Consider the following 19,419-nt stretch of genomic DNA (forward strand, 5'->3'; position numbering starts at 1 on the left):
ACGTCGCCAGCTTCAACTGGCCAGAGCTCCGGCAGCTCCCCCCTCCCCACGCCGCCTCGCCGCTTCTTCCGGCCCCGGGCTCCGCTCGGCTCCCCTCGGCTCTTGGCTGCCGCGCTCGCTTTGCCTTCGGCTGTTTCCGGAGCCGCAAGCGGCTAGCTGCGGTGACGCTCCACGCGCGGGCTGCAGATGTCGGACCGGCAGGCGGCTGAGGGGCCGGCCTTCTGGAGCCCCGCCGCTCGTCGAGGGTCGGCTGGAGGCGTTGGGGAGCGACAGGGAGTGGAGGGGAGCCAGGCGGCCGCTTCAGGTACGCAAAGGCCTGGGCTCTGGAAGGGTGGGTGCCGCTCAGCTCGGGGCCGCGCACGTCGGGCGACCCGTATCCCTACTGCCCCGGGGACCACGGCTGCGCTCCAGGTCTTTTTCTACTCCGTTTCGAAACGTCTTGGTTCCCGTCCCGCTTCCTTTCTCCGACCTGCCGGGTTGGCAGTCGAGCTCCTTCCGCCGCACCTCCTTGGCGTCTGTCTGCGTCTGTGTCCCACCTCGGTTCGCACCGCGCTCACCTCCCGCCCCTGCCTTTCGCTCCGCGCGCGACCCCACCTCTGTCCCCCAGACTCGCTTCTCCGCGCGCTCCTGCCGTCGTCTTCCTGGGCGCCCGCCTTCCTCTGTCGGAGCCCCACTTTGCTGCGCATAGGCCCCCGCGCCCAGCCGCGGTCCCCTGCATCCTTTAGACTAGGAGAGATGGAGCGCAGCCAGAATTGGGAGGTTTTGAAGGAGCATCTTAGTCGGAGCAAAGGCAGGAACTAGAGGCTGCAGTCTCATTCTCCGAGACTCACCCTCCTGTTGTGCCAGTGTGTCCATTTCAGGCCACATAAGTTCCTTCGTGTGAATTTACTTAAGTGTCTAAAGACTAAAGGGATAGTCTACCACGCTGTCACCTTTCAGCCTTGTGATCATCACAGGGGCGTGCCACTAAAAGGATCCTCTAGAGGGGGAGCGATCTGGTCCCCCTGAGTAGCAAGTAGCTGGTTTTTGAGCTCTGAGAGTGGACATCAAGTGCAGTGACTGACGCACCGCCGTGGATCCTGGGTGCTTGGCTGGAGTGTGGAGTCTGTTTTAATGACCTTGGACAAGGGACTTAACTTCTAAACGTGTCTGAGTTTCCTCTTTTCTAAGATGTGGGTACTGAAAGTACCCATGTCTCACAGCGTTGGTGGGAGGTTGTATGAGCCACTGTGATTGAAGTACTTGATATGAAACTCAAGATGCCCGCTGTACAAGGCAGTTGGCTGGAATGAGGTTAAAGTCTGTTTTTCCCAGCCGAATTACCAGAGCTGCCGCAGAGTTATTCCTGAATGTCCCTTTCAACATGCGCCCTCCATGCTTTTCTACATGTATCCCAAATAGCTCCTATGCCATGGTGTTGCTACATACACACATTATTCTCTTTTTGATATTATGGTACTATATTTGATATTTTAGTAATAAAAAATTCTAATCAGGGTGGACTGTAGCTCAGTGGTAGAATTCATATGTGAGGTCCTGGGTTAGGCCCTAGAACCACAAAAAAAAAAAAAAAAGAAAAAAATTTTAAGGATACTTTCTGAAAGATGATAAAGGCTACACAAATAAGCCCTTATATAGAGGTGTGAGGTATATGTCTTATAAACTCCTGTCCCCCATATGTGCCAGTATTCATAAATTACATATATTGTAACTTTTATTTCCTAATGAGTTTGTCGCGAACATACTCAAGTGTCCTTTTTTTTTTTTTTTAAATTAGACCCGTTTTCTAACATATTCCTGGAGTACTCTTAACAGGTGGTATTTAAAATGTTTGTTGGGCTGGGAGTTCGGCAACTACTGGCTGAATCTGTAGGTGAAGGGTGAAGGTCTGATTGCGAGGATTTGACTGAACAAGCAATGGTACCTGGGCTAGCCAAGGCTTCCTCTGGCTTAGTGGTGAAGCTCCGATACCGCGGGAGACATCCGGCAATATCTGGGAACGGTTTTGGTTGTTGGAGCGGGAGGCAACGATCACTGACAATTACAACAAGCCTTACATGCTGCTAAAATGTCTAAAAGGTCTGCTTAAGGTGTGAACTTCAGCTGTCTCCAGAGCTCAGTGGGGATGCTGCTTGAACCAGAGTTTCATAGGCTTGGGAGTAAAAACCTTAAAACTGCTCAAAATTGGGAGTTTGCGCCCACATTCCAATAGAAAACGAGCCGAATTAGCAGTAGAGATCGTAAGAAAGAATGGGGGGAGGCTGCTTTTGTCACCTGCTCACAGAGAACAGCAGGGAAAATGAGCAGCTACTCATTTGTTAGTCTTTCAATGTACCTTATTCCTTCAGGAGTTCCTCAGCATCCAGAATAACAAGTACTTGGTTTGTTTTTTCCCCCTTTCCTTCTTTTCTTTTCTTTTTCTTTTTCTTTTTTCTTTCTTTTTTTCTTTTACATGCAGTGTTTGTACTAGTTGCTGAGGTTTTGGTAAAAAGAAGGGTTTGTATAAGTGAAAGTCTCTAGTGGTTGTGAAGTTCTTAGTGTCTTAGGGACTGTGGTTGTTTTCAATACATTTTTTTTTTTTTTAATTCGGGGGGCACCTGAGCTCTTCGGTTCCCCAGAGGAGAGAGAAATCATTCCTTGTGTCTTGGAACTCTCCGAGGAGTACGTATTACATCACTTAAAGGCAGGCCATTTTTTAAGTCTGCAGAGCCCTGGGGAAAATCAAGGGCAGTGTTTATTATGGTCTCACCAGGAGCTTTGTTTGTTGTCGATGACCAAGCGTTTGATGTTGAGCACTGGAAATGGTCAGGTGGGCTTGCTTTGGTTCTAATGTAGGAGGAAGAGCGCACTGGGTATGTCGTCTGTCTTGTCTTGCTGTCTTGTTTTCGGTTAAGTTCACGAGGATTCGAGATTCGGGAACTCCCTGCGGGATGGTTCGGAGTGGTGGAAGTTTATGCTCGAAAGACCTTTTGGTCTTTGGTTTTTAATTTCCTATTCCGGTTTTTATATTAGCAGGCTGATATTTTACTTTCCTGTGGCTTTTAAAAGAACACTCGTGTTTTTACAGTGTTGGTAGTTGGTTATCATGTCATGCTTTAGCTTATGCGTGTAATTCATGTGTGTTAGATGAAGGACCGCTCAAGGGCCGAAGAGAAACTGGGCTGTCAGCTCACGGGACTTGTGAAAGAAGGGGCTCTTCTTTAAGCCTCTCAAATCTAACCGCATCACCTGCTTTGGGGAAAACCTGCCTTTTGGCTTTCTGGTAAAGAAAACACCAAAATGCACAGTAAGCTCAAACCTGCAGCTTGATCAGAACGTCTGAGCCACGCTCAGTAACCTGAAAAGACAATCGTGTTTTGAAAGTGGTCAGGAGCCATGTGTGGTGGCGCACACCTTTAATCCTAAACGCTCAGGAGGCAGAGGCGGCAGGTGGACCTCTGAGTTCGAGGCCAGCCTGACCTATAAAGCAAGTTCCAGGACAGCCAGGGCTCAAAAAACCAACAACCAAACCAAACCAAGAAAGAAAAGGGAAGGAAAGGGAAGGGAGGGGAGGGAAGGGAAGAAAAAGAGAGGGGACAGGAGGGGATGAGAAGGGGGAGGGGAGGGGAGGGAAGAAAAAGAGAGGGGACAGGAAGGGACGGGAGGGGACAAGAAGGGGGAGGGGAGGGAAGGAAAGGAAGGGAAGAAAGAAAGAAAAAGAAAGAGTGGTCAGATTATTTGAAGAAGGCTGCTGTTTTGTGCTTCACTTTGCTGTCAAAGGCCATCAATTATGAGCTGTTACTCTGCATCTTCCAGTTCTCCTCCACACGTTGTTTCCAAGATTTTGGCCAGTTAGGAACCGTGACAATAACCTTGTCACATTGAAGAATACCTTATTTCACTATGACTAGGTTGCTATTTAAAATTTTTATTTCAGTCTTATTGTTATGCATGATTTTACTAGCTGGGCAGGGTAAACTTTTATGGTCATACTAACGTAAACAAATATATAGTCATTAAAGGAAAAAGCTCCTTTCCCTGCTGCCATCTAATTGGTCAGCCCTGTCCTGTTTCTTTAGAAATGCATAGAGAATCAGCCTATATCTGACTGGCCAATTAAAGTCTGAACTGTTGGAAAATTGGCTTTTCCTTTTTCATCATCTAGATTTCAAAAACCTAAAAGGATATGTTTATACTTGAGTTTTCCTGTCTCTCTCAAACAACTTCCATCTTCCCACACTCTATACTTCTGGAAATAAACTTATGTTTTTCTTTCCTCTTTTTACTTCCTGCTTATCTGAATCCAGTTGGAAGCTGTTTTACCAGCAGTTCTTGCATAATTTAGGGCATTCCTTTTCTTTCTTTCTTTCTTTCTTTCTTTCTTTCTTTCTTTCTTTTTTGTTTTGTTTTGTTTTTCGAGACAGGGTTTCTCTGTAGTTGTGGAGCTTGCCTTGCCCTGGAACCCAGACTGGACTCGAACTCAGAGGTCCACCTTCCGCCTCTGCCTCCCAAGTGCTGGGATTAAAGGCGTGTGTTACTACTGCCGGGCTAGGGCACTCCTTTAAATTAAAAAAAAATACCTTTTCATTTTTTTTCCTGCATACATCAAGCTGCTTGAAAAAGGATGCTATGAGAAGTGATTCTTAATATATGAGCCGTGCATAGGCTGACTGATCAAGAGAAATGGAAATGACTCACTGCGTTGGTGCAGGTGCACAAAAACACACTGATGCCGCCTCTGCAGGAGTGGTCCTCAGCTTTCGTAATGCTGCAACCCATTAATACAGTTCCCCGTGTTGTGGGGACCGCCTGAGCCATAAATTATTTGTTGCTACTTCGTAATTATGATTTTGCTACTACTATGGATCATAATGTAAATATCCAATATGCATATAATGTAAATATATATAATTTATTAATTATATTATATTCTATATAATATATAATGTAATGTGATATATAATACAACATATATTACATTACATATCATTATATCATAAAATTATAATATAATATGATATATAATTATATAATATATAATAATATAAATACCTGATATGCAGAATATCCGATATGCAATCCTTGTGAAAGGATCATTCAACTCCCCAAAGGGGTCACGACCCACAGGTTGAGAAGCACTACTCCACTAAAGTCCAACAGAATTGGAACATATTTTCCATTGACCCATTTCTTCCCACAGACTATTCTACACGTTTATTCCTGTTTAAGAATGTAGACGCAAGGTTATTACAGCATTTTTGGAGTGATAAAAGACTTGGGAAAAAGATGTTTATCCATAGAGAGCTCGTAAATCAATGACTTGTTTTTTATCAAATGGAATATTTGCTATCGAGAAGAATGAGAAAGATGCTTGTGCACAGCTGTGGAAAGTTTCTGAGATGTATCTGGAAAGAGTAAGATGTGCAGTAGTGTGCCTGATGTCCTGGTGTGTGTAGGAAATGTGAGATTCATGTGTGTATGTATGCTGTATCCTTCACGGTACTCACACAAACATGCGCATTACCTTTCCATGCACAAAACCTCTCTGGAAGACTACTGAAAACCTGGTAGCATCGATTCCCTCTGGAGATGGGGGCTAACAGAGAAGGAAGCTTTCATGGTATACTTTACCACTTTTGGATTTTGAATAACAATAGATCACCTATTCAGGAAAAAATCATATACAAACATGCTAGAAGGTTCTTCACTGTGTTTCTTTTCTAAAATTGGGGTCTTTTTGAGACTTTTTCTTTTTCCCTCGAGACAGGGTTTCTTTGTAGCTTTTGAGGTTGTGCTGGAACTAGCTCTTGTAGTCCAGACTGTCCTCAAACTCACAGAGATCCGCCTGCTTTTACCTCTCGGGTGCTGGGATTAAAGGCATGCGCCACCACCTCCTGGCAAACCAAGTGCTTTTAGGTTTTTCAAGATAGGGTTTTTCTGTAGCTTTGGAGCCTGTCCTGGAACTCGCTCTTGTAGACCAGGCTGGCCTTGAACTTACAGAGATCTGCCTGCCTGTGCTGGAATTAAAGGCATGTGCCACCACCATCTGGCCCTAAAATTAGAGTCTTTCTGCATATCAGGGACAGATTCTTTTAAAACTCATTTTTTTATGAAGTAGAGGTTATCAATATCTTTCAGTATTAACTTTGTTATAGTTTACATTTTATTTTAAACCAATTCATTATTAATTTAAAAATATATTAGGATTTTTTTGTTTGTTTGGTTTTAGTTCTTTTCAAGACAGGATCTCACTATGTAGCTCTGACTGCCCTAGAACTCACTGTGTAGGCCAGTCTGGACTGGAGCACCACCTGCTTCTGCCTCCTGATTGCCAGGATTTAAGGCGTGCACCACCATGCCCTGCTAGAATTTCTTTTAAAAATAAAAAGACCAGTTACCTACTTTCGTAATGTACCATTGCCAACAAAATCATCTCATTAGTAATTATTTTGATAGTACACCTAATGATTTCATTAATTTTATTTTATTTTGAGATAATCTCACTATGTAGCTTTGGCTGTTCTGGACAGGCCTCAAATTCACTGAGATCCTCCTGCCTCTGTCTCCCGAGTGCTGGGATTAACGGTGTGCACCACCACTGCCTGACTTACTTTTATTTTTAATTATGTGTGTGTAGGGGGTGTGAATTTGTACATGCGCATGCCTGCAGAGGTGACGAGTCTGTGGGATGCCCTGAAACTGGAGTTGTAGACAGTTTCGAGCCCCTTACCCCAACATGGGAACCCAGACCTTCGGTGAGAGCAGTCTGCTCTCTTAACTATTGAGCTCCTCTCCCTGGCACCTTACTTTTTCATCATTTTTATGTATTGTTATTTTTAAATGTGTCGTGTGAGTACCTGCATGCGTGTCTGTGCACCACGTGTGTGCCTGGTATCCACAGAAGCCAGAAGAGGGTGTCAACCCCTGGAACTGGAGTCACAGATGGTTGTGAGCCACTGTGTGGGTGCTGGGACCCAGTCTGGGTCCTAGGAAGAGCAGCACGTGCTCTCAACTGCTGAGTCCAGCTCCATGTGTTTTTACAACGATTTTTATTAATTAAATTAGCTTTGCTAATATTTGCTCTGCACTCTTCCTCATTGCTCTTCTCCCTCTCTTGCTGCTCCCTCTCCATTCTGCTCATGCGCACGTGTGTGAGTGTGTGCATGTGTGTGTGTGTGTGTGTGTGTGTGTACAGACGCGGAGTCCACAGATGAGAGAAAGTGTGACATTTTGTCTTTCTTACCCCTCACTACTCTCTACCCTCCCCCTTCCGTGGACTCCTTCCTCTTCTCACATAGTTCCTCTTTCATGTCATATGTATTTGTATACCCATGCATATGTGAACACCGTGCACATACAAAACAGCCCAGGCCTGCCAGGTGCATTGCTGGGGTGTCGCCTGTCAGTCGCGTTTGTAGACTTCTGTCTTTCCTGCAGTGTTTGTGGTGTAGTGCCTGCTGTCTGCGATAGCTCACCTCACTTGAACTGCACTTCCCTGGGGCATGGGGGCCTCTGCTGGTTACTTCAGCTCCTGGAACACTTGGGTTCTGTCACCCTCCTGAGGATCCCCACTTGATGTACCCTGGGGTGACTCACGTTCCAGGCGGGACTTCCTCCAGCGGAAACACGCACAGTATGGAGATCTTTATAAGAGTACTGGTCTCCCTACTTTTCAGACCCACTAAGCTTTGATACCATGCTGGAGGGATGTGGTTGTCAGTTTCTCACAGTCCCCTGGAGCCCCAGAATTCTTATCTGGGGCTCATAGCAAATGTTTGGCATCAGAGTCTGACACCCCCACTCCAAAATTCAGACTGAAGGTTATCCAACTCCAAAATCATTTTCAGATGATGAGGTTAGCCCATAGCCGTTGCCTTCATCCCCGCCCCCAGATTTTAACTGTGTAGTTGGTTGGAGCCTTCTGCTGCTTGTTCTTTTTGTCCTGTGAGACTCTGGCCCTCCTCCCTGCTCTCCAGAACCCCTCCCTCAGTTGTGGCTTAGTCTAGAGCTGTGTCTTCCTGACTGGTTATTGTTCCCTGTACCCCCAGGGTAGCTGGGGTTAAATAATAGGTTCCTCTCTGACCATACTCAGCGGTAGCACATGGAGGCACAGTAAGTGACAAAAGGAAGTCCTTTTTCCTACTGACCCATCTCACCAGAGCAGTCACTGGGTCCCAACCACAGCTGGGTTTGAGAACTGTAGGCTGTTTCTGTGGGTGGGGCGCCTGCTTTCATCAGGACTTTATCTTTTGGATGAGGCTTTGCCTCCCTTCCCCCAAATTCTAGTTGTGAGACCTGAGTTGTGCGCACCTTACTAATTTTAATTATTTTCGCTGATTTTCTGCACTCTTCAGTGGTCCTATCATTTTCTTTGTGGACTAGAGTTGCCCCAATGCGATTTCGAAAAGAAAAGAAAACACAACAGAAACCAAAGCACATACCTCCCCAGATCAAAGCCCTCCCTCTAGGCCTACCTCTTCAGAGTCCGCTCATTTTCCAGTGTTTTCACCCTGGGGCATGAGTTCCTTATGCTTGACCCTTTACACAGACATAAACCATATTCAAACCGTAGCAGTTACCGTAGAGTGACTAGCTTAGTCACCTATACAAAACCTTCTGTAGATCATATATGTTACTGAGAGAAAATAAAGGGTATCTAAATAAATAAAAGGCGTGGCTGTCTAGTGAGTTTGAGGCCAGCCTCAGTGGATGAGTTAGTCTCTCCTGCTCGCTCATATATCAGTAAGTAAGCGGAAGCAAGTAAGCTTCGTGTTTGTAGTAAGATTATTGAGATATAATTTATTCCCAGGTTGATTCCATATGAAATGCAATGTCAGGAGTAAACCCAGAAGAGTTTTGGTGTTTTCTTTTTTTGGGGGGGGTTTCTAGAGTGTAAATATAAATGAAAGGCTGAAAAGGCTCTAAAATACGTCAAGCGTAGAAAGGTTAGCTCTGCAGAATGGCTGGGTCCTAAGCAGTATAAAAAAGCTTACCTTGTTTTATCGCGCTCCACTTTATTGCACTTCACAGATAAACGGCATCTTTTACAAATTGAAATCTTGACCATTCTGTACTGCGCAAGTATGTTCAGCAAGTATGTTTTTCTAATAGTGTGTTCTTATTATTTTGGCTATATTCTGGTAATTCTCACAATATTTCAAGTATTCATTGTTACGTATATTAGTGGTGATCTGGTCTTGATGTTAATATGGAACTTGTTTTGGGGGCACCACAAATGGCTCTCATGTAATTTGGCAGCCTTATAATCGGAGGTCATAAATAAACCCAGGAGTGGTTGATACCTGCAAGTGGCTTAGAAAACAACAATTATCAATCTTTTTGAGAACAATGAAGATAATCAGAATGAGGACAAGATGCACTGGCTGCTTTTAAGTTTAAATTCTGAATGCAATTTTGTATGTAGGGTTTTTTGTTAGGTTTCTTGTTGCAAGCAACAGAGGCTAATTATAAGCAAGAAGATTTATTAGAGGGGTAGGGAGGACTCTCCAAACCACTGTAAGGCGAGAGCGAGACTCCAGACATCGCACAGGAACAGTGTGCGCGCTCTAGCTCCGCGAGGTCTCGGCTCGTATGCCAGTCCTGTCATTAGGTTATGTGCCTGTCCCCTGGCTTTCTGGGGCTGGGAATTCAAGGTCTTTCGTTTCATTCTTTACTGAGGATGAGACAGCGGGGAGATGGCTGGGTGTTTAGAAGCCGAAAGGTTGGCAAATGGCTGCTGCACCTGCCACCCTGAGGGACCTGCAGGTGCCGTTCATGTCACCGGTGAGGGTCATTAAGAAGTAGACGCACCTACCAGCTATTCTACAAGAGAAGACGGTGGACTTCAGATCTATGCCATTAAACTAGATCTGAATTCTCAAGGCTCTAGGATATGTCTCAGGTAGTTTCTTAGCTCTTAGGAAAGAAAATAAAAGGCGTTAGAAGCCAGCATTGGTACCAAAATTTGGCCACCTAGTTATTGCATAATTGTGTCCTCTCTGGTCTGTCTCAGCTCTCTTTACTCAGTGGATCCTCTGTCCTCTGTGGACTATTTCAGAAGTTTTCTGTCTGATAAGATGGCTGCCACAAAGTTGTACACAAACATACAAATTTGACCACTTTTTAGGAATTCAGGAAGAATTGCTCTAAATTAATGAAATCTGTTTTCTCAAGGTATTTTGAGGGATGGGTGGGTGGGTGGGGGTTGAATCCAGGGCCTGGTACATGCCAAGCAAATGCTCTGCCACTGAATTTTACCCCCAATCCTGTGTCTCAGTTACCTGTTTGTACCTTTGCTATGGCTTCCAGCCACAGTAAACTGCAGGGATAGAGAGAGCGAGAGAGCGAGAGAGCGAGAGGCGAGGGGCGAGGGGGGGGGCGTGAGAGCGCGAGCTTGTGATCCTTTGCCCGCAGCGCCCTTTCAGTTTGACTGGGCTGGGCCCTACTTACTCATTAAGACAATGCAATTATCATGTCTTTCAGGAAGCCTTTGATGCCTGTCCACTTGTTAAGTGTTTTTGTGGTAGTTCAGTTAATAATTCTATATAACAGTATTGCGTATTTACAATTACCTGCTTTCCAGTTTACTTTCTCCAGTAGACTGAGTCTTTGAAGGTACACATGTCCCTCTGTGTTCACAACGTCAAAACACAGTACCTGGCATGTAGCATGTAAAGGTTTGTTCAGTCGAGGTAGTCATTAACTCAGAGCTTTTTTTTTTTTAATTTAATTTTTTGATGTGACTCCTGGGTATAACACAGACCATTTGGCAGAGTGGTAACTGAAGGACAGACTCACGCTGTTATAAGTGGGTGAAAGCTCAGGTCTAGGGAGATCACTTAGGAAAGTCCTTGCTGAGTTCAGGTCTCTAATACCCTGTAAAAAGCGGGGAATGCCACTGTAATCCTAGTGCTGAAAGAACAGAGGCAGGAGGATCCCCGGGGTTTGCCGCCCAGCCAGTTGAGCGGTTGGTGAACTCCAGTAAGAGCCTATCTCAGAAGGTAAGGTAGAGGCCAGAGAGATGGCTGGGGTAAAATCACTTGCTCCATAACCTTGATGACTGAATCCCCAGAACGCATGTAAAGAGCTGCACATGGCGGCACACATCTGATATCCCAACGCTTCTCTGGTGGCAGAGATGGGAGAATGGCCCAGACGCTCAAGAGCCAGCTAGCCTTGAGTGCACAGCACCGCGGCAAGAGAGACCCTACCTCAGAACAAGGTGGAGGGCAAGAACTGACTTCTGAAAGATTTCCTCTGAACTCCCCATTTACTCGATGGCGCACATATATGTGTGTACTCACATGCCTCTCTCACACACATATGTATACACAGACACACACACATAAATTAAAAACTATATATATGGATAGAGGGCTGAGTGTGGAAGTGGACATCTTTAATTCCAGCTCTCGGTGGAGGCAGAGGCAGGCAGACCTCTGTGAATTCAAGGTCAGCTTGGTTACATAGATAGCCAGTGGTGCTTCCTGAGACCCTATCTCTCAAATCAAATAAAATGGAAAGATGGAGTGATTGGGGAAGAAATTTAAGGTTGACTTCTGACCTCCACACACACATATACATGTCCCTGCACATATCCATTTACATACATGTAAACACCTACACACATAATGCACATATACACAGAAAGGTTAATACTGAGTGAAAACTCTAATGGTGTACTTGATATGAGCTTGTTCTTTAAGAAAAAAGGGAAATTATTTTATATGTATTAAGGTTTTTGTTTGTTTTTGTCTTAGTTAGGGTTTCTGTTGTTGTGAAGAGACACCATGACCACAGAAATTCTTAAAAAGAAAAACATTTAATTGGGTGGCTTCCATTTTCAGAAGTTTAGTTCATTATTACCATGGCGGGACATGGAGGCGTGCAGGCAGACATGGCGCTGGAGGACTGAGAGTCCTCCATCTTGATCTGCAGTCAATAGGAAGTGAACTGAACTAGGTGTAGCTCACAGCCCCCTCATAGAGACACACTTCCTCCAACCAGGCCACACCTCCTAATAGTGCCACTCCCTATGAGGTTATGGGGGCCAGTCACATTTAAACTGCCACAATTTTTTTTTTCTGTGTAGCCCTGGCTGTCCTGGAACTCATTCTGTGGGCCAATCTGGCTTCTCTCTGGCTGCTTTTGCCTCCTGAGTGCTGGATGTGAAAGGCATGCGCCACCACCACCCAGCTAAAAGTCTGTTTTGATGACATAAATTGTCAAAAAAATTTAAGTAAAAATGGTAGTGTGTCATCATACTCTAGCTAACAGATTGGTAAAGATTGTGTGCACATTGTGATATGGAAAACGGTCACATTTATGTAATGCTAGCAGAAGTGAAACTTGGAGAGAAATTGGACAGTGGGTACGAGAGTCTTGATGGCAGACCCTATAACAAGGAATTTCATTTCTGGGGGTTTCTAATAAGGAAGAAAAATAAAAGATATATAGATATATGCATATATGTGTGTTCTAACTTAATCAGAATAAACAAAAATTACAAGTAATGTATTATTTTAGCTATTTGTCTTGATGCTATGATAAAATACCCTGACTAAAGCAACTTATGGGAGAAAGGGTTTAGTTTTGCTCACAGTTCAAGGGTATGCTTCATCATAGAGAGTTTCTTAGTTATTTTTCTATTGCTGCAAAGAGACACCATGATCAAGGCAACTTATAAAAGAAAACATTTAGTTGGAGGCTTGCATACAGTTTCTGAGGGTGAGTCCATGACTGTCATGCAGCAGAGTGTGGCAGCAGGCGTGACCCTGGAGTAGTGGCTGAGTGTACCTGGAATTCTTTTCTCTGTGCTGTCTAGTCCACTGGATGATTTCTCTTCCACCTGCTGGTTCCCGCAGCCGCTTAGTGTTAATTATAAGTTTGGTGGATAGCTCAGGCTTCTTACTGGCTAGCTCTACATATAAATTAACACATTTCTTATAATCTGTTTATCTCCATGTGCCCTGTGGCTTACTGGCAATGCTATGGCATCTTGCTCCCCTGGTGGCTGCTGGTTTCTCTTTGACTTTGCCTTCTTTCTCCCTGTCTCTCTGCTTGGATTTCCCTCCTAGCTATATTCTGCCCTGCCATAGACCAAAACAGCTTCTTTATTATCTAATGGTAATAAAACATATTCACAGCATACAGAGGGGTATCCCACATTAGCTGAGAGTTTACATCTGACCCATAAGCAAGACACAGAGATAGAGAGGGGTATGTGTAGATAACTGGGAATGGCATGCATTTTTTTTGAAACATTAAAAGCCCACCCCTAATGGCACACCTCCTCCAACAAGGCCACAACTCCTAATCCTTCCCAAACAGTTCCACCAGCTAGGGACCAAACATTCAAGCACAGGCCTTCATGGGCCATTCTCATTCAGATCACCCTGGTGGCAGGAGCTTGAGGTGCCACCAAGTGGTCCAGTTGCATCCAATTAGGAAATAGGATGGGATGCTCAGCTGGCTCCCTCCTTTTTATGCAGTCTGTGACTCAAGCCCAGGGGATGGTGCCACCGATTTTTAGAGTGGGTCTTTTCACTCCATTTAACACAGTCAAGAATGGTCCTTCCCAGGCAAGCCCAGAGACCAACATGACCTAGGTAATCCTCATTAACTTGTACAGAAGCTTGTCTCTAGAGTGCTTCTAGCTTGTTTTTATCTGATACAGATGCATCAACTTACCAAATTGACAATTGGCATTAACTATCACAGATAGTTGTGCGTGGTGGTAAACGAATGAATACTTGAGTTCAGAAGCTCAAACCAGGGCAACATAGTGAGACCCTGTCTCACAGAAAGAAAAATAAGGTAACATTCATCACCTGTTGAATTTTGTCAACTTCCTCAATGGCTTACGTATTTCACTCTGATGTTGAATTGTGGGAAAATAGTCATTCACTTATTGCTGTTCTGAAAGCAGAATCGTAAGTAGTCTCTGCCAAAGATGACAGCCTGGCAAAAAATGTGAAATGCACATAAGGCATTATAGCACAATTTGTAATATTAATGGAATAAAAAACTGGAAATAACACTGATTCCCATCATTAGGGATGAGAGCATGGTGTTCATGCCCATAATCAGCTATTTTATTTTAAAACACATGAAATAATATTAGGCTCTTGAAGTACTGTTATTTGTTTTGTTTTTGTGGCTTTTTGAGAGAGGTCACCCTATGAAGCTTAAACTAGTCTCAGACTCCTGATTCTCCTGCCTCAGCCTTCTGAGTTAGTATGTTCTTATGAATGGTTGACCCCTTTGTCATTAAATAATAGCTTTGGCTGTCTCTTATAACACCTTTTGGCTTGATATATATATATGCATATGTGTGTGTTTGATTGGTTTCATTGGTTTTGTGGTTTTTTTGAGACCAGGTCTTGCTGTTGTGACCCAGGCTGGTGTTGAATTTACAGCAGTTCTCAGCCTCCCAAATGTTGGGATTACAGGAGTGCACTTCTGTGTCCAGCTTGAATCTGTTTTATCTGATACAAGTGTAGCCATCTGTGTTCTCTCGATTACCAGGTCTCACCCTTTTACCTTCAGCCTATGCAGTCCGAACATCTGAGGGACAGCTCTTGTAAGCAGCATGCTGTGTATGGCTTCATTTTATCTCAGTCCATTTTGTGCTGCTGTAGCCAGACTGGATAATTTACACTCTTATTTTTTTCAGCATTCACATTTAATCTAGTTCAGGCTTACGAGGCAAGGACTCTACCATGGAGTTGTGTCCTCGCACCCTCCCCCACCCGCAATGCTAGGGATTGAATCTAGGGCCTAGTTCATGCCAGGCAAACACTCGGCCTTCCTCAACCTGAGAGTAAATACTTTATAGTGAACAAAGCTTTATTTCTTGTAGTTGTAGAGCCTGGGAAACCCAGGGGCTGAAGGACAAAAGAACAGGTGATAACGAAGTTGGGAAAGCAGAACTAATTCATTCTCTGACCTGCAGTGCACTCCTGTGCTCATGAAGACACCCCATCCCTGAGGTCCCAGGGTTGGGGGACAGGACGGATGTGACATGGATGGACAGACACAGATGGATGGATTCGTCAGTAGATCCTATCATGGAGAAGTAGAGACTGGGTCAAGGTTAAGTCATAAATATTGGCCCTTATCTTCACTTTTACATTGCTAAAGACTCAATGTTTGAGGCTTACTTTGTTACATTGTGTCATATTTTAGGCAGTCGACTGAGAGCTTCAGTTTCTTTGACTTTGTGCAGAGGGTTAGAACAGGGAACGTGTAAATGCACTCAACTGTGTGTACAAGGAAAGTCTCAAGGAGTAAGGGATAAGATGTTTAAGAGTCCTCAGTAGACAGTAGAGAGCAATTGAGGAAGACAACTAATGTTAATTTAAGATGTCCACACACAGCCAGGTGGTGGTGGCGCACGCCTTTAATCCCAGCACTTGGGAGGCAGAGGCAGGTGGGTCTCTGTGAGTTCAAGGCCAGCCTGATCTACAGGGAGAGTTCTAGGACAGGGTTCAAAGCTATAGAAAAACTCTATCTTGAAAAGGCAAAAAAAGAAAAAAGAAAAGAAAAAGAAAAAAAAAGATGTCCAAATACATGCATGTGCTCACACACGTGAATACAGATACATCCATGTGTGAACACCATGCATATGTACACATTAAAAAGAGAAAAATCAACTGTATTCATATTCAGGCATTTATTACACTAGCCTGCACTCAGGGACCTAGCAGGACACATCATCAGCAACATTCAAGATGTGACATTGCAGCTACTACAGCCACTAAGTAGAGCACTTTCCCTATGCCTGTGCGCTCTATCCCCCCCTTGCCTTCTGCTCTCTCTCAGAGGTCGCCTCTGCACCCTCCCCCAATAAACCTCCCGTGTGAGCTCTGTTGCACGATGTGACTTTGTGGTGTCCCTTGATTCCAACCCGCCAAGGTTGCCTTCTGCCATTAGACTATTACAACCTGATGGGTATCTAAATATATTATATATATAATAAATGTGTGTGCAGTTATTCCTAGAATGTGCTGACTTGGATTCTTGTGGGTCAGTTACCCAGTAGTGGTATATCTAGATCATATGGTAGTTCTGTTTTTAGTTAGTTTATATATGTATGTATGTATGCATGCATGCATGCATGCATGTATTTATGTGTCCGTATATGTTTTAATTGGTTTATGTATGTATGTATTTATGTGTCTGTATATGCTCACATGTGTGTGAAGGGAGACCAGAAGAGGGCAGTAGGTGTTCTCTATTATGCTTTGCCTATTCTTTTGAGTTAGAATCTCTCCCTGAACCTGGGGCTTTCCTTTTCTTGACTAGGCTGGAAGCCCACAAGCCCTGGCAATGCTCCTGTCTATCTTCCTTGGAGCCAGGGTTACAGGTGTACATAGCATGCCTGGCTTGTTGTATGGGAATTGAAGCCCAAACTATAGTGCTCCCAAGTTTGCAGCAATTGTTCTTAACCACTCCAGCCCTGTGCTCAGGCGGAGGCTCCACAGCGGCTTCACAGCTTTGTGTTCCCACCAGCAGTCTATAAGCTTTTACCCTCCTTATGATAGCAATTCCATCCCAGAAGAAATCAAATCTCACTGAGGGTTTAATTTACATTTTTTTGATGGCTAGGGGTGTTGAGCATTTTTCCTTTTTTTGCCTACTTACTGGCCATGTGTATCTCTTGCTTTGAGCTATTTGTTCATTTGCCCATGTACTATTTAGATTATTTGTGTGTATGTGTTTAATTTATATATTCTTGACATTGACTCCTTCTTGGCAGACTGTCCCTTTACTCTGAGAATTGTTCCTTTGCTGTGTTGAAGCTTCTTAATTCCTTGCCACTCCATGAGTTAATTCTTGCTGTTATTTCCTGGGCTGTTGGGGTTCTTTCAGAGAACTGTTGCCGTGACTGTATCTTGAACTGTTTTCCTGTGCTTTCTCCAGCAATTTCAAAATTTTTAGTCCTATACTAAGATCTTTGAACTATTTCTAATTTATTTCTTAAAATTTTTATCCTATGTATATTAATGCCCGTGTGTATGTAAGTACACCTCAGGTGTCCCTGGAAGCAAGGAGAAGATGTTGAATGCCCTGGAACAGGAGTTAGAGACATTTGTGACCTGCCATTTGGGTGTTGGGAATCAAATCCAGGTGTTTTGGAAGAGCAGCCAGTGCTTTTAACCTCTGAACCATCTCTCCAGCCCTCTGAATGGACTTTTACATAGGATGAGATCTATGCAATGACTTTTTTTTTTTTTTTTTTTTTTTTACTTTGACAGTGTTTTAGGTAGTTCTAGGCTGGCCACAAACTCTATGTAGCTAAGGCTGGCCTTGAACTCCTCATCTTCCTGCCTCAGCCTCCCAAGAACTGGACTGCAGGTGTGTGTTAGTTTTTCTTCTCAAAGAATAAATTCTCTCCATGATTTTCTAGAGAAAGAAGATCTAGAAAACACCAAGATCAGCTCTCCACTGGCTTCTGCCTCTGATCCAGAACCCCGGCCCTCACCCTACAGGTAGGGACATACAGCTGCTGTGGACAAATGCTTCTGGAAGTTTTGTCCTCTGAGAATAAAGTAGGCAGTGATTTTAGGGGGTGAGACAAACTGCAGTGTTTATGTGATTTGTCCGGCTAAGCCATTATATAACCTTTAGGCTGTCATCCTTTCCCCACATTATCTGTTTATTTTTATCTTACGTATTATGTGTGAGTGCCTTCATGTGTGTGTGTGTACCATGTAGAGGTCAGAAGAGGGACTCAGATCCCCTGCAACTGGAGTTGTAGGTAGCTGTGAGCTGCCTGACCTGGGGGCTGGCACCCAGACTGAGTCCCTAGGAAAGAACAGCAAACGCTGCTGGCTGCTGAGCCGTCTCTGCGTTTCCTAGGCTGTTGTTCCTTTTTGGTTTTTTGAGACAAGTTTTCTCCGTGTTCCCTGGCTCTTCAGGAACTCACTCTGTAGACCAGTTTGGCCTCGAACTCACAGAGATCCATCTGCCTCTGCTTCTCGAGTGCTGGGATTAAAGGGATGCATCACCACCACCCTGTCAGAGTATGTGCCCCCCTTTGTTTGTTTTGATTTTTTGAGACAGTGTTTCTCTGTGTAGCCTTTAGGCTGCCCTTCTTCTTCTTCTTCTTCTTCTTCTTCTTCTTCTTCTTCTTCTTCTTCTTCTTCTTCTTCTTCTTCTTCTTCTTCTTCTTCTCCTCCTCCTCCTCCTCCTCCTCCTCCTCCTCCTCCTTCTTCTTTTTTTAAGGTTTATTTATTTACTCTGTATACAGTTTTCTGCCTGCACACCAGAAGGGGACACCATATATCTTTATAGATGGCTATGAGCCACCATGTGGTTGCTGGGAATTGAACTCAGGACCTCTGGAAGAGCAGCCAGTGCTCTTAACCCCTGAGCCATCTCTCCAGCCCTAGGCTGTCATTCTTAATTTTCTTCTCTATTTCATCACTTTCATTGATACATATATGGTAGAAAGGAAGGTTATACTGAGTCTTAGTGTGATAGGAAGTGTCAGGGTCCGATGCTAGCCCAGACCCTCAATTATTCCTCTTGACCAGACCCCAACATAAACTCTCTCTCTGGATCGGCGTGGAGGCGCGGGAATAAAGACACAACTCACATGGCTTTATTGGGAGGGAGAGTCTCAGTGGTCCCTCATGAAATCCTGAGTTCACATCCTGAAGAATTCCTCCGGTTTTATTCTCCAAACAGCTTTTAAAACCAAACAGGTTTTATTCTCCAAAACATAAACTGAGTGGGAAATACACCAGCATTCTGTCCCATAGATAACCAGGTGAATGACTTTTTGTCACATCCGCATCTACCTGTCTGCTGTGTATGCTAGCTGTCACGTAGACTTGAATTAACATCTCTATCGGGCATCCTCCAAATTACAAAGAAAGGAGCAACACGGTAGGCTACTGACCACCCTCGGATACTGACTGTGGCTTACACCCTGGTGAGGATGGCAGCCAGAAGACATGTGGATAGCATGGAGTGTGCTTGAGGTACTGAGGTGTAGCCAGGATCCAAGCAGTCACTGTTAGTGAGTGATCTGGGCAAAGTGGAAATCGAGGGCATAAGGTCAGTGTTCAGAGGGTCTGAGAGTTCCACATTCAGGGTTGGTTTGAGGGGCCAGGCACACAGAGTGAGTGAGACCCAGTTCCCTGCATACAGCTTGCCTTCTGGTGAAGGTCAACAAGAAACAAGCATGGACTGAAGTTTCTGGGTTCCAAGAATGAATGTCATTCACCAATTTCCCACGTGCAAGAGATGATTCAAGCAAGCCTGGTTTCAACTCATCATCTTTCTTGGGCTCTGAGGTAGTCTGGCATGACTTGGGTCATTCTAAAAGATGGTTATCTTTATCTGGAGAAGAGATGGTCAGTGATTAAAAATGAATTTTCTTATTTATGCTCCAAGGAGAACAATGGTACTGATAACCTAAAAGCAGGGGCT

General features: G+C 44.3%; 1 protein-coding gene across 8 annotated transcripts in view; it reads left to right on the forward strand.

Moving 5' to 3' along the window:
* Positions 1-99: 99 nt before the first annotated feature.
* Tmed8 (transmembrane p24 trafficking protein family member 8) overlaps positions 100-19,419 on the forward strand; it is a 30,492-nt gene continuing 11,172 nt past the window's right edge. For 3 of the 8 annotated variants that reach the window (XM_087911602.1, XM_087911600.1, XM_087911601.1), the window contains exons 1-3: positions 251-304; positions 17,390-17,471; positions 19,138-19,283. Coding sequence is in view for 5 of the 8 variants with exons in the window: in XM_087911600.1 (XP_087767726.1) it covers positions 19,234-19,283 (50 nt within the window). In the remaining 3 variants the exon portion in view is untranslated. Of the gene's footprint in view, positions 305-17,389; positions 17,472-19,137; positions 19,284-19,419 lie in introns of all 8 variants that reach the window. The other 5 variants (XM_048449298.3, XM_048449299.3, XM_048449300.3 and 2 more) reach the window with 2 other exon arrangements.

This window comes from Myodes glareolus, chromosome 11 (assembly GCF_982192425.1).
Source record: "Myodes glareolus chromosome 11, mMyoGla1.1, whole genome shotgun sequence".
Classification (NCBI taxonomy): Eukaryota; Metazoa; Chordata; class Mammalia; order Rodentia; family Cricetidae; genus Myodes; species Myodes glareolus.